This window comes from Protomyctophum parallelum (assembly GCF_964188405.1).
Source record: "Protomyctophum parallelum genome assembly, chromosome: 13".
NCBI lineage: Eukaryota > Metazoa > Chordata > Actinopteri > Myctophiformes > Myctophidae > Protomyctophum > Protomyctophum parallelum.
The window spans coordinates 30,444,615-30,459,313 of record NC_139708.1 but is presented as its reverse complement, the minus strand read 5'-3'; the positions used below and the strand labels follow the sequence as shown (position 1 = coordinate 30,459,313).

The window sequence follows — 14,699 nt, the reverse complement described above, 5'->3', positions numbered from 1 at the left end:
GGCTTGATGTGTGTGTGTGTGCGTGTGTGCGCGTGCGTGCGTGCGTGCGTGCATGCGTGCGCGCGTGTGTCTTACGTTTGTAGTTGATTCTGGTGATGGTGTCTCTGTTAAGCATGCGGTTCAGGAACGCGTTGGAGTTTTCTGAGAGCTGATGGATGATAGAGAGAAGGGTGTTAAATATTTATATTACACACGTGTGTGTAGTATATTTATATTACACACACACACAGACACACACACACACACACACACACACACACACACACACACACACACACACATGCAGTCAATATGCAAAGCATTGTTAATGCATAGCTCATACCAGACTGTACAGTACGAGGCCATATTGTATAGCCAGAAAAGAAGGGTGGAAAAAAGTAACCACTTACTGTAAGTAATATTGCAAAAAATAGGAATGTGAGATTGAAAGTGACTAATTCATGTATGGTTGCAGACAGGAAAACATATGTCTATAACGTGTGTAAGATGACTGGGTATGGATCGAAGATGCACTAAAATCATATTAATCTACAAAATAAAAGCACTATAAGTTGGAGAAAACGCTTATTAAGAACATAATTTGAGGTTAAATGCAAACGCTTAGGGGGTGGCAATTGACATCCCCTGGGACCCCAAATGAGATACACACATAGTGGGACTTGTACAGTACAGTCGGTAGTTGCCATAGATAAACAGACCATTGTGTGACTCACACAGCACATCTATACACGCTCCCTCTCACCTAGCTTGGACCACAAAACTGCATTTTAACAGTATCAGCTTTTACTTGCCTAGGGTAAGGGGGCAGTGTTGGTCAAGTTACTTTCAAAATGTAATTAGTTAATAGTTACTTCCCTTTTAACGTAATATTACTTTAACAAGTGTAGAGTAACATGATTCACATTACATTTAAATAAGAAATACAACTATGGAACACAATAAACACATTCCCTTGCACAGACGAAATAATAAGCACAATAAAACATAACAGACACAGACGTGGCCTGAGGTATTCTGGGAAATCACTCCTCAGCCAACTAAACAGCCTGGGATGCGACACAAACAGCCCCAGGCGAGGGCTTTGTGCCTCTATGGTAACTCCCAGAGGTGAGTAGGAGGGAGTCTCATTCACTTCCCTAGGTCTTGGAGGCTCTGTTGTCCCCGGGCGAGGGTCTGACGATGTGGAAGGGGTCTCTGTGCCTCCACCCAGACCTCTTCTGTGCTGGAGAGGCGCCTGTAGTGCCCCGCCAGTACCAATGTGTCCGGGTAGCTCAATCGGTTAGAGCAGGAGTGCCCAGAAGGGCAGATTGTGATCTACCAGTAGATCACAAAGGCTGTGCTAGGTAGACCACATGACATGCCCCTAAAGAATTAAAATATAAAAATCCCTCTTTTAGGTCTGCCACTTAAGGTGCTGATCCCTTCAAGGCTTCTAAGTGTCGGGAAATGCTTTGTTTTCCAGAGTCAGTACAGTAGCATTATAAAGAACCCATAATAGAACTTCCATACAGAATGAGAGGAAGGCGTTTTCCCCCACTATTTCACTTTCTAAGTGTGTTTGTCTATAATGTAACACCAGCGCCGCTATTCCAAAGCTCCCTCTGTTTTTTTAGTTTTTTTTTGGGTGGGTGGATCATGTTTATCTTAAAAGTAGCTCTTGAGTAAAAAAGTGTGGGCACCCCTGGGTTAGAGCAATCGCCTTTGGACGGGTCAGGGGGTCAATCAAGGGCACCATCAACTACAGCGTATGAGCAGCACGGCTTGTGTGCGGCAAGTTGTGTGGTAAGTGGTACTGCTGATGGTACTGTAGGTGGTGGGTTCCACCCATAGACTGTAAAAAATATGGACAAAGCGTTCCCCGGGTCTAACATGGACGTAAAATGAAGCCTGTTATTCCTGCACTGTAAGTCGCCATCTTTCTAGATCCGTTTGGGCCCAGCTGGCCATTGGCTGGCTCCGTTTGGGCCCAGCTGGCCATTGGCTGCCCAGACAACGAGGCTGTTCTTCTCCGTTGGTTTTTATTTTGACTCGAGTGGTTGGGGACTCCCGATCATAGACTGTAACGGTAGCCACGCCCCTCAGAACATACGCGACTTTATGGTCATTTATTTTATAAATGGGACCATCATTTTCAAAAAAGAATATTATGACATTAGAAATTAGACTTTAAACTAGTGACTGGAAGCAGAAAGTATTCATGACCATGTTTATTAAGGTAATACAGTCTAGGTGAAGTTGGGCCCAAATACATGGACTTCTATGGGGCTATGGGTTTTTTTGGGTCCAGTGACAGCGCCACAACAGGCCATTATATGAACTTTCAGGAGTTTCAGGCTTCACAAAATATCTGTCTGACTGCCCCCCTGGTTCCACCTCAGCAATCCAACCTAGCGCATTTAAACAGCAATCTCTCACAGTTGTGCGAAGTAGTCCAGCCCAGCCCAGGCTCAGGTGCTCGGGTGCAATGAGAAGACTCCTTTTTTCATCTCATTCAAAATGTTCACAGGATCGTCTTCAAAAGCTTGCCCTGGAGACGGCCGCTTGATGGCTTACATCAAAGTCCTCCCCGTTTCGAGGCACTGGGCCAGCTGTCCTGAAAGTGGCTTGTCCCAACTTTCAGCTCCTCATTACTTTATTTCATTGCCGATGGGTTCCCAGATTGTGCATCCCTGACCACATGCGTTCAATTTCTTCATGCCTGTACTTTTATTTTAAATTAAAAGTGCAGAATCTTGTAGCACCGTGGTTTTCAACCCTTTTCACATCAAGGCCCATTCTTTAGTCTGCATTTGAGCCGCGGACCACCATGTGATGAGATTTAGCCTCTCAGAACCAAAACGAAAGAATATTTTGCTATTGTTGGATACGTTTTTGTCCACAATTCCATCCTGTATTGATGTGGTACCATTAGGAGAGATAACAGGCAAACGTTGATCAAAATAATTATTCTACATTCTCTAATTGTGTAGACTTCTTGTAAATTAACTTAACTAATGCAGATGTTTAATGATAATTTAACTCTTGAGAGCGTCAAGAGTTAAAGATCTATAAGGGTCCATTTGGTTACCAATTATCCATCATTTAGCTGGGGACCACCTGGAATCCCATCAAGGACCACTGGTGGTCCCCGGACCACTGGTGGAAAAACACAGTTTTAGCGGAACACTGTATACCGGCCCGTAGCGGAGCCTTGCAGGCTAGAGGGCAGGCACATGGTTGGTCCGGAACAGAAACCTTTCCTATTGGTATATAAGGAGCAACTGTATATCAACCACCAGCACATCGTTGGTCCGGAACAGAAACCTTTCCTATTGCTATATAAGGAGCAGCTGTATATCAACCACCAGCGTAACCCGGCAGGTTACACTTGAGTAACGGTGCCTTGTCTGCCTGTGGCTGTATGTGCACTGCAGGCTGTACTTGCGGAGGTACAAGCTCTCCTGCCACTGCAACATTTGATTTGAGTGCTATTGTCTCATACTGTAGTGTGTATAGGCAGGCCCTCGAGGATGTCCACCAGAGCTTCATTTGCATTGCTCATGCAGATCCACCCTAACAATGCTCTCATCCTATAGATCTCAGGCAGCCACCTACTGTATACATTTACATTTGTATTTGTATTTTTTTCTCTCTCAACTCATTTTCTTTTGTTTGGTTAATAAAGACACAATCCATAGCCACCCACCGTATGGGGACATAGTGACTGTAATAAATGAACATAATGGGTTATATAACTAAATCACTACACTTGGGGGGGAATGATAAAAGGATGGGAAATCCCAGGATGACTACCACTTTGTTCGTCAGGGCAGTTACTCATTGACAGAAATGTTAATCTATTCATTAAATTAAGCCATTAAAACCTAAAGGCCGATTCTAAATCAGGAGTTTGCAAACTTTTTGGTAATTCAAATGTATTCATTATTCAAAATGTGAGCTTGTATATCTGCTATTTTTTCAATACCGGTCCGGTAGCGCTAAAATCTAAAATGACACAGATGCTTTCCCGGTATAAATGCGTTAAAGTGCTGATGAAATGCTATTTTCTTGTGATAAAGAAATCATTGCCCATTTCTCATTGTCATTGTTTGACATCATGCAACCGAAGCCCATCTGATAATGTCCATGTATTTTAGTGTATTATGAACTGATTATCATTGGATGGCACAGTAATGACTTGTTCAGGTGTGCGTGTACAGACCTTAATGAAGATAGACACCACTGCGATTCCATGAGGGCTCCTAGCTGCCTCGGTGTAGTTGGCATATAGATCCTGGTTGTAATGGATCAACTGGACCTTAGTTTCAGAAAAAGGAAAAAGAGACGAGGAGAGCATTAAAGTGAGATTAATCTGGGTAGAGGCATTCAGAGCGTGTATACATTGTTGTTTGTGGGAATGAAAACATAGGCGCCCCACTGGAAGAGGAGAGCTGAGGGCGAACCAAACGGGCCAACATCCTGTTATCCTGTTATTTTATTGGGCAGAGCCCTAAGAGGCAAATTCAAAGGAAATAACAAACAGCAGAGGGCGCTGTTTTTTCCTGTCATTTTTTTTGGTAAGTGAGATAGATATAGCATGAGATAGAGAGATAGAGAGATTGACAGAGCGATTTGGGAAGTAAAGTGACAGCGAGGATTGGGGGAAATTGGGACAGAAAGTGACAGAACGTCAGGGATAATGAAAGTATAGAGACAGCGAGGATGAACAGGATTTGGGAGAAGTTAGGAGAGAGAGTGTGACGGCCGGGGGAAAGAAAAGAGGTTGGAAGAGAGTTGGAAGAATACGAGGAGAGAGAACGAGAGCGAGAGCGAGAGAGAGAGAGAGAGAGAGAGAGAGAGAGAGAGAGAGAGAGAGAGAGAGACAGAGAGAGAGACAGAGAGAGAGAGAGAGAGAGGGGGGGGGGGGAGACGGAGAGGGAGAGAGAGACTGTGAAAGAGACAGAAGGAGCTATCAATTAGCAATGCGGTCGGTAACCATGCATAGAGGAGGAGGAGTGTGGATCAGTGATCTCTGCAGAGTCCACACTACTTCTCCACTTTCTCCAATATCTCTGTGAGACAGATTGTGTTGTTTACCAGTGGGTTCTGATGATAAACACACCGTGTATGTACTCTGTCTGCCTGGAATCCAAAACCTTCAGGGAACACCCTGGCTTCTAATTATCTGCTCAATGGCAGGAAGACTTTGATAAGGTTACAACTTAATTGTGACTGCGCGTCGTGTGTGTGTGTGTGTGTGTGTGTGTGTGTGCATTCATCTAATGGGTGTGGATGTGTTGGTGAAAGAGTATGTGTCTGTCTCCCTAGGCCCTATAGACGAGAAGTGTGTGCACGTCTCTCTGTGTGTGTGTGTGTGTGTGTGTGTGTGTGTGTGTGTGTGTGTGTAGTCTGTGTACTCACCTATTATGAGTGCTACAAGTCTCCAGTGAACAATAATGCAGTAATTAATCATAATGAAGCTGTCTGTCAGGCAGCATTAGGCCCACAGCAATTATCATATTAGTGCATCACTAATATGCATAATGAGGCTGAAACGTGTGTGTGTGTATATAGTGCGCATCCATTTACCCATGTGTTTGAGGTTGCAAACAAACTTATCCCATGAGTCTATTAGATATGATATCTAATATCTATTAGATAAAGGATGATTGATTAGCAGACAGGATAGTAAACAATGATCCAACGGTAATACTTTGTCTGCCTGCCTGCCTGCCTCACCGCCTGCTCGTCTATCAATCTTTGAGATGGTTTTACTTACGAATATGCGTCGATAAACACATTGCTTTGACCAATAAAATGGCTGCTGCTCTAGAGCCACATCACTGTGGCTGGAGATGGAGATAATATGGAGGGAGACGAAGGACGGATGCATACGAGCAAGACCGATGGGCAGGCTGGACCAAAGGGCACGCGGAGGACGGATACACAGACAGACACATTCCGACTGATAGTCATAGATGAGTAGTAGCAGGTATGACAGAAATAAGAGAGAGAAGACAGGCAAGCAAAGACTTATAATTAATTCCCGTTGTTCATTCATCAAGTGTAATTTGCCAGCTAGATGTGATCTGCTGTATGTTTGCAAATCTTAATGAATGCATTGTCGGGGAGAAAACATGTTTTCTGGGGTGAAGTTACTCGCGAATGCTATCCTCCATAGTGTACTGTATCACTCTGCCTATCTGTCTCTGTCAGCCTGCCACTCTCACCTCAGTAGGAAATCCCTGAGGAGGCATATTATTCAAAAGCACGGGAGTCTGTCAGTGAGCAACAGTCTGTCTATCTTTCCATTATCACTCACCTCTCCGGGAAAGCCCTGGCCATTGAGCAGGTGCTCTGAGCCATGGGCGTCTTCGCTGCCAAAGTGCAGTCTGACCTCCTCCAGTCTGTAGCTGTAACCCAGGGGACCGCCAGAGATGTTTACCAGGTGGGCTTTGTCTGGCCTCAGAGACACATGCTTCCCCGTGTTGTACATGGTACTTCCCATCTGGAACAGAGGAGCCAGAGAGGCCATATGTGAACTGTCTGCTCAAAGAAACAACAACAACAAACCGGATTCTATAGCCTCAGACTTGGATTAGTGCAGTGCACATTGTTGTAGAATATAAATTCAGACTAGATTAGACCTAAACTACACAGTTCCAATGCCAAGTCACAGCAAGTAATAGTGAACTTTTTTTTTTTACTTCCCTTCCAGAACAGAGAAGATGAAGCAGTGTGGAAAACAACTGTGTGACTCGAGATAAAACTGAAACTGGAAGAACATTTACTACAGTATTGATTCTCACTAGAGAATTGACCATTATTAATGCGGTTTCATGTAGACAGACAGACAGACACTGTACCTGTCATTTAGAGTTAAAGGTTAGGCTAGCAGGTGGACTTCACTCTTTTGCATGAATGCAATGAAATAAGTTCAACAGGAAAATGTTGAATTATTGGATATGTTCAGACTGAATATGAGATGAAGACGTTCATTTACTGTACAGTCCCTAGTGCTGCAGCGACCAACCCGCAATCCCGCATGACGGGTGATACATCGCTTTACTCACGTCAGCATAACATTATGAAAGGCACTGGAGGCCGGATACATTTTTAATAAAGGTAATTCCTGTGAGGAAACTAAACCCCTAACCCCAGCTAGCGTTGTTGCTCTACTTACAGAGGCCTAGAATCATCTAACTGTAACGTACAGTATCTGTCTGAATATCATCGCTGCTGGGTGGAAACCTTGTATGTCCAAAGCCCTTCTTTTTATTATTTTAGAAACATTTCAAAGTAGTGAAAATAGCTACACAATGCTTGTAAATCCGCTATTTTCACTACTTTTGCGCAAGGCTATGATTCACAAAAAAACATTTTAAATGCGAATGGAGATATTTATATGAGGTTTCCGCACAACAGCAACGATATCTTGTAAAAGGAAGCAGACTGCACTAGCAGGGTTCTAGTTCTACCGTGTATCTGACTGTGTGAGATGGTGTACAGTACAGCTGTACACAGTACGTTGCAGTGCCATTAATTAACCACTTAAGCCATATATACTTAGTTGACTGTGGTTCCCCATGGGAGTCAGTTGCACCACCTCACACTAAGTTCAAACTTAGCCTAGTTATAGCTTAAATTGCTTAAAGCCTAAGCTAAGTTTGAACTTAGTGTGAGGTGGCACAATTATCCATATGTAGTTCACACCTTATTCCCCCTCACGTGTTGCAATGTTTAATGCAATATGTATTTCATATGATCATCGTATAATCAGTGGGTCACATCCTTCCAACTCTATCAACCTTATTACGGCACTGGAGAATAAGGGGAGAGAATTACGTTCCGCCTCAGTTGCTGTTTCTACACTTACTGCTGCTTTACATCGGTGATTAAACTCTACCTAAATGAAAGATGTGATAATCTACAGGCTTAAGTATTCAATTAGATTTGTAATTGTATATTTCCGTACAGTAATGAGCAGGATAATATGTCTATATAGGTATATGCTACTTAGAAGATGAGAAGATGTAGGCCTAGACCTATTTGCCACACACACACACACACACACACACACACACACACACACACACACACACACACACACACACACACACACACACACACACACACACACACACACACACACACACACACACACACACACACACACACACACACACACACACACACACACAGTGGGCAGTTCAGAAACCCGTCCACCAGTGACATCATCATTAGGCAGATTTTTTAAAACAAGATTTATTTACGCGAGAATAGTTTATCAGACTATAAAGATTACATAGAGCAGTGATTCCCAAAGTGGGGTCCGGGCCGGGGACCCCCAGGGGTCCTTGAGGCAGTTCCAGGGGTCCCCAGGGAAATGATGGTTTGGAACCAAATGGACCCTTATGGGTCTATAACTCTGAGAGTGTACAAATGGAACCAAATGTGAGGACCTATTATATGAAGATAGGTTGAAAAGTGGTGAAGTGGTCCTTTAAGGATTACTGTCATTATGGTGATCTCACACTTCATATTGCACACACCATACCTGTAACTTTCATTAGCCCTTTTATTATTCCCAGATTATTATTTTTTTCCAGGGGCCACAAGGGGGCGCTCCGCACGGGCCGCCAATTGAATACCACTGGGCTACAGCTACACAGAGAGTACAATAGAGCTTAAAATGTACACGCGCGCACGCACACACCCAAGCACACACGCACGCACACACACACACACACACACACCTGACAGCTGCCCATTGCGATAAGAGGCGTCCAGTGACAGTGTCATTTTGGGGTTGTTTCAAAGCACTGAGAGATGAAAGCGTTTACTCACTTCACTTCAACACAGCCTGATTGTGAGTGAGGTTTACATCCCAGAGTGGGTGAGACAAACAACCAAGCTCTGAAGACCAAGCCCTGCAGTTTAGTTACTGTAGCCTACACGGACGCATCCATTTGCTTCTCCACATTTTCGCAAATCAATCCAAACGAACAAAGGTAATCCAATAACTCCTCAGGATAGTCCATAGTCCTGAAACGATCTGACAGGAGCTCACTGGTAGAAAAAAGAAAATCTCCCTGGTATAATGGTTTAAAGATATTCCTGTGGGTAATCTCCAGTGATTGTGGCATGCCGTTCTATACAGTATATCCCACAAATAGGCCTAGTCCTATAGCAAAAACTGATCACCCATAAGTGGTAACATATGGTCAACATAGTCCAACTTCACAAATAATTTGCATAAAAGATTATAATGGTCACAATGCTTAATAGCACTTTTGGGAATACTTCCGAAAATAGCCCATCTACAAGCTGTCATGAGGTTGTGCAGCCAAGATATATTTTCATTAATTTTGATTCATAATGACGGATATAGGGTTTAAGTAGTCCTTGCAATGTGAACCTACAGTATATGATGTTTTAATGCAGGCTAATAAAGATAAGGCAACATAAACACCTAAGAATGTGATCAGATTGACTGCCTATAATGAACAGTGCAATAGGATTAGTTAAAGGTCCTACAACATGAAATGCAAGTTTTCAAATTAGTTTTTCGTGGTTACAGTGTTTTCTATCCCCACAAATACGCAATTTTGAACAATCATGGGCCTTCTCATCTTATAAGGGCTTTTATGGAAGTTTCTCTCGGGAACAGCTCAACTGATTTGGTCGTACACGTGATGTAATCTGTATCACCCTACTTTGTACAATTCCTCCCACTCTTCAGTCTTCAGTTCCAAATTTACATTTCTACTTGCATTCCGCCATTTTTGATTTTCCAAGCTGGCATGGAATGGAAACAAGCCTGGGTTTATCTAGCATCAGTATTATAATGACTCAAAGATTAAATAATTTGCATATCAGTGCCCCCACCACCTCAGGACATTATGGTACTGCAGCTAAAACTGCTTCAGAAAAACGTTTGAAGGACATAAACAATATGATATTATTAAAAACAAAAAAATGCATGTTGTAGTTCCTTTAAATCTGTCTGGAAAATAGCCGATCTACAAGCTCACAATGCATCGCGACGCGTTGTGAGCTTGTAGATCGGCGTAAAAGTGTAAAAACAGTCATTACGACAGGATCAAGACCTGCCAAAATACATTTTAGTCGACTAAATCAACTGTAGATTTAGGCGTCTAAAATCGTATGATATTTAGTCGACTAAAACTAGACTAATACTAAAACATTCCAGGTGACTAAAATGTGACTAAAACTAAATGAAAATTATTCAAGAGACTATGACTAAAACTAAAATCTGAATTTGCTGCTAAAAACAAGACTGGATCGGAGATAAATAAATCACCAATCCCCAATGGTGAACCAGGCCCCAGGATACAGTATGATCATTGCACAACACTGATCTGCTATGTTAGTGTTATGGAGATGATATCGAAAGCGCCCTCCCGCTCACAAAACAGTCCTTTCTAAGTTTGCAGGCAACATCTGTCTGTCATCCTGCTGTTCTCTGGCTGTGTGTGTGTGTGTGTGTGTGTGTGTGTGTGTGTGTGTGTGTGTGTAAAAGCCAAGTTTAGGCAGCGGTCATAGCCTGCAGGGATGTAACCATGACAACAGATACTGCCCAAACTCTGAATCTCCGGTGTTTACACAAAAATTTACATTTTTGGGAAAGTGAAAAACGGGTCTGCATATAATGCTAATGGTCAATGCCCGTGTGCACGTTCACATCAAATTGCTCAACCCACTGCGGAGAATCATGTGGAACAGCCGAGACTGACTGACTGGCAGAGGTTTCCTTATAATAAACACGCCATCAAATAAATTACAAAAGCAAGCAAAAGCTGTTATCTTGGTAAGTCTGCTTCCTTTGATTCTACTGTTGTATGTACAGTATGAAAATATACTGTTATACAGTATGTTGTATGAAAATAGCAGATCGACAAGCTTGTAGATCTGCTATTTGTAGTTGAATATAAGTATGACAGCAGTGGTGGAAAGTAACTATACATTTACTTAAGTACGGTACTTACAGTAAGTACAGTTATGAGGTATTTGTACTCTTACTCCACTACATCTCAGATCCAAATATTGTACTTTTACTACACTACAGTTATTTGACAGCTTTGGTTACTTTGTAGATTTTCATAATTATTACACAACATACATCACCCACTTCCACCCTATATAATTTTTTTGGCCATTTGAAAATAGCCGACATAGCTCACAATGCGTTGCATCATAGCTCGGCCAATAGCCGATCTACAAGCTCACAATGCGTCGCATCATAGCTCGGCCAATAGCCGATCTACAAGCTCACAATGCTTTGTACTTTTACTCAAGTAAATTTAGAATTCCAGACTCTCACTTGAATCAGTATTTCTATATAGCAGTATTGATACTTAAGTACAAAATGTGAGTACTGTTTCCACCACTATGAGAATGATGACACGTGCATGATGAAGCACAGTCCAGTCCAGTCCGCTCAGCGTAGCTCAGAGTGGAGACACAGTCCAGTCCAGTCAGTCCAGTCCAGTCCAGTCTGCTCAGCGTAGCTCAGAGTGGAGACACAGTCCAGTCCAGTCAGTCCAGTCCAGTCCAGTCTGCTCAGCGTAGCTCAGAGTGGAGACACAGTCCAGTCCAGTCAGTCCAGTCCAGTCCAGTCCAGTCTGCTCAGCGTAGCTCAGAGTGGAGACAGCAGAGTGGAGACACTGTCCAGTCCAGTCAGTCCAGTCCGCTCAGCGTAGCTCAGAGTGGAGACACAGTCCAGTCCAGTCCAGTCAGTCCAGTCCAGTCCAGTCTGCTCAGCGTAGCTCAGAGTGGAGACAGCAGAGTGGAGACACTGTCCAGTCCAGTCAGTCCAGTCCAGTCCAGTCTGCTCAGCGTAGCTCAGAGTGGAGACAGCAGAGTGGAGACACTGTCCAGTCCAGTCAGTCCAGTCCAGTCCAGTCCGCTCAGCGTAGCTCAGAGTGGAGACACTGTCCAGTCCAGTCAGTCCAGTCAGTCCAGTCCGCTCAGCGTAGCTCAGAGTGGAGACAGCAGAGTGGAGACAAGGTAATACTGCATGCATGCTGTGGTGGGACTCTTGGCCAAACTGGGGTCCATGTGGCTGCACAGATAGGCACTTATCTCACCCTCCTCTGGGAACTGCTGTATAGTTATTGTCCATTATGGGGATCCGCAACCCAGTCGTCCCCCCCCCCCTCTCTGAGATTATAGATACATTATAGATGTATCTTGTGGCAGTTCACCCTGCCACTAACAGCACATCACACACATAACACTCCACTACAATACACCATGACACAATAGCCAGGGCCTTGTTCATTAGTTTGGTGAGTGCACACACTAACTGGTATTAACATTGTTCCTGTGCTGTTTTCCAAATGTATTGTTATTTCTTTCTTTATTATTTACTATTGTATGTATCAAGGGTATGACTTTTGTTTCTTGTTTTACCACAGTATATTCCCTGACTTCTGGGCAGAGGCAAAGCACCAGAGGAGTGGCTCAGGCGGCCTTATATGGAGGGGGAGATCATGAGTGGACCATACCATCTGTGGGTGTTTAAAGAGAGTTTAAAGAGTGTTTATTATATCAATACTTGTTTGAGTAATATGGTCAATAGACCAGGTGTTAGGACCAAGGTGTTTATACATATATATATATATATATATATATATTGTACCTGTATATTATGGGAATTATATTGTCTTTGGACATGGGCTAAACTGGATTGTAACTTAAGTTTCAGACAGGGATGGTTTGGTCTAGTGGGAGGGGCCTGGCCTTTATAAGCAGGAAACCTGCCACTGCCCAGGAGTCATTGTAGGGCTGTACCTGGAGCTGAGAGGACCTGTAGCCAACCTGGCCAGTTTATGTGTACAGTATTGTTTTGACGGGAACCACCTCCATGTTTTTTTCTCTGGACACAATTAAGGTGAATAAAAGCAAGTGATTGCATCAAGTGACATTGTCAATACTTTGAGTATTCCAACCAAGTGGAAAATGTTTGTAGTAACCTTTTTCAGTATTTTGAGTATATTTTTGAGTATTTTTTGAGTAACTTTTTCAAGTATTTTTGAGTACCCTGGGGATTTCTTTGCCTTTTTGAGGACTAATTCAAGTGCCTATGGCACATTCTACCCGCACTCAGTACAGAGTGTGACATTTGGTGGCAGTGGTGGTGGCAGATAGATGGCCACCGTGCGGAAGAAGACCCCCCTAATGGCAAAGAGAATAGGAACCAGGAGCAAAATAAAACTACCAGAAGAACAACCAGAACCTGATGTTCGGGACCAGGAGGAATGGGAGGATGCAGAGGGAGGAGCAGGGGCCGCTCCGCTCCACCGTCCTGCACCCCAAGAGGAGGTGGTGCATGTGCTACGCCAGTTTATGGAGGCCCAACGGAAGAGAGAAGAGGCACTGGTGGGGGAGATGAGAGGGATCCGGGCAGCGATCCAGACGGCCCAGCAGCATCCACCCGCACCCCAGCAGCATCCACCCGCACCCCAGCAGCATCCACCCGCACCCCAGCAGCAGCCACCCGCACCCCAGCAGCAGCCACCCGCACCCCAGCAGCAGCCACCCGCACCCCAAGTACCACGGAAGGACCCCAAGCTGCTCCCTTTCCAGGAAGTGGAGGATATGGAGAATTACCTTCTCCGCTTTGAGCGGATTGCGAAGACCTGGGCGTGGCCAGAGGTGGAGTGGGCGTACCGGCTGGTGCCTCTGCTGACGGGGAAGGCGTTGGAGGCGTATTCAGCCATGGATGAAGAGCTCTCAGACTCGTATGCAGACCTGAAACAGGCTCTCTTGGCAAAGTTCAACATATCCACGGAGACGTATCGTCAGCGCTTCAGAGACACATCTTTACCCCAAGATGAAGCACCCACCGAAACCTACCAACGGTTGAAGGGCCTGTATCGACGGTGGATTAAACCGGACCAGCGCACCATTGAGGACATCGGGGAGGCCATCATCTTGGAGCAGTTGCTACGTGTGTTTCCACCTGAAATACGCACCTGGGTTAAGGAGAGAGAGCCCATCACCGGCTTGGAAGCAGCCAAACTGGCTTCCCAGTATGTCAATGCCCGGAGGACTTCAGCTGCCAGGCCTCCACGCCAGTCCCACCGAGGCGACAACCGGCCAGAAGGCCAGAAGGGTAACTATGGGACTCAGGGGAATGTTGGGTCTAGCAAGTCAACCAGACGACAGGAAATAATTTGTTTTTACTGCCAGCAGCCTGGCCACAAGGCCTCTGATTGCCCACTAAAAAAGCCCAAACTGTCTGGCTATTGTTATGTGCCCCGTAAAGAGATGGCTAGAGAGCTAGGCATGAAGTCAGGAGAAGCCTCATTTCATCCAGCAACAGTTAATGGGGTACATGTGCTAGCTTTGTTGGATAGTGGGAGTTCTATGTCTCTGGTAAAAAAATGCTGTCTGTCTGAAAGTGTTATTGATTATGGGCACAAAACTGATGTTGAATGTGTACACGGTGATCAGAAACCATACCCCACATCTGATGTTACCATATGTGTAGCTGGGCAGGCATTTTTGCTACGGGTGGGGGTGATTGACAAATTATCTGTTGATTGTATACTGGGGCGGGATTTGCCAATTTTGCGAGAGCTAATTGCAGAGAAACTACAGGGAATTGAAACATGTGCTATGGTCACAAGGTCCCAGGTTAAAGCTGGCCTGGAACCTCTCCCAGATCTTGCTAATGATCTGTGTGAGCGCGC

General features: G+C 44.4%; 1 protein-coding gene across 1 annotated transcript in view; it reads right to left on the bottom strand.

The window, feature by feature from the left end:
- The window catches only part of LOC310869033 (carbonic anhydrase-related protein 10-like), a 140,842-nt gene that overhangs the window by 16,662 nt on the left and 109,481 nt on the right, over positions 1 to 14,699 (bottom strand). Inside the window, exons 4-6 of the mRNA XM_083779609.1 lie at positions 6,302 to 6,487; positions 4,202 to 4,297; positions 76 to 148 (exon numbers count right to left, since the gene is read on the bottom strand). Coding sequence (XP_083635735.1) covers positions 76 to 148; positions 4,202 to 4,297; positions 6,302 to 6,487 — 355 coding nt within the window. The remainder of the gene's footprint in view (positions 1 to 75; positions 149 to 4,201; positions 4,298 to 6,301; positions 6,488 to 14,699) is intronic.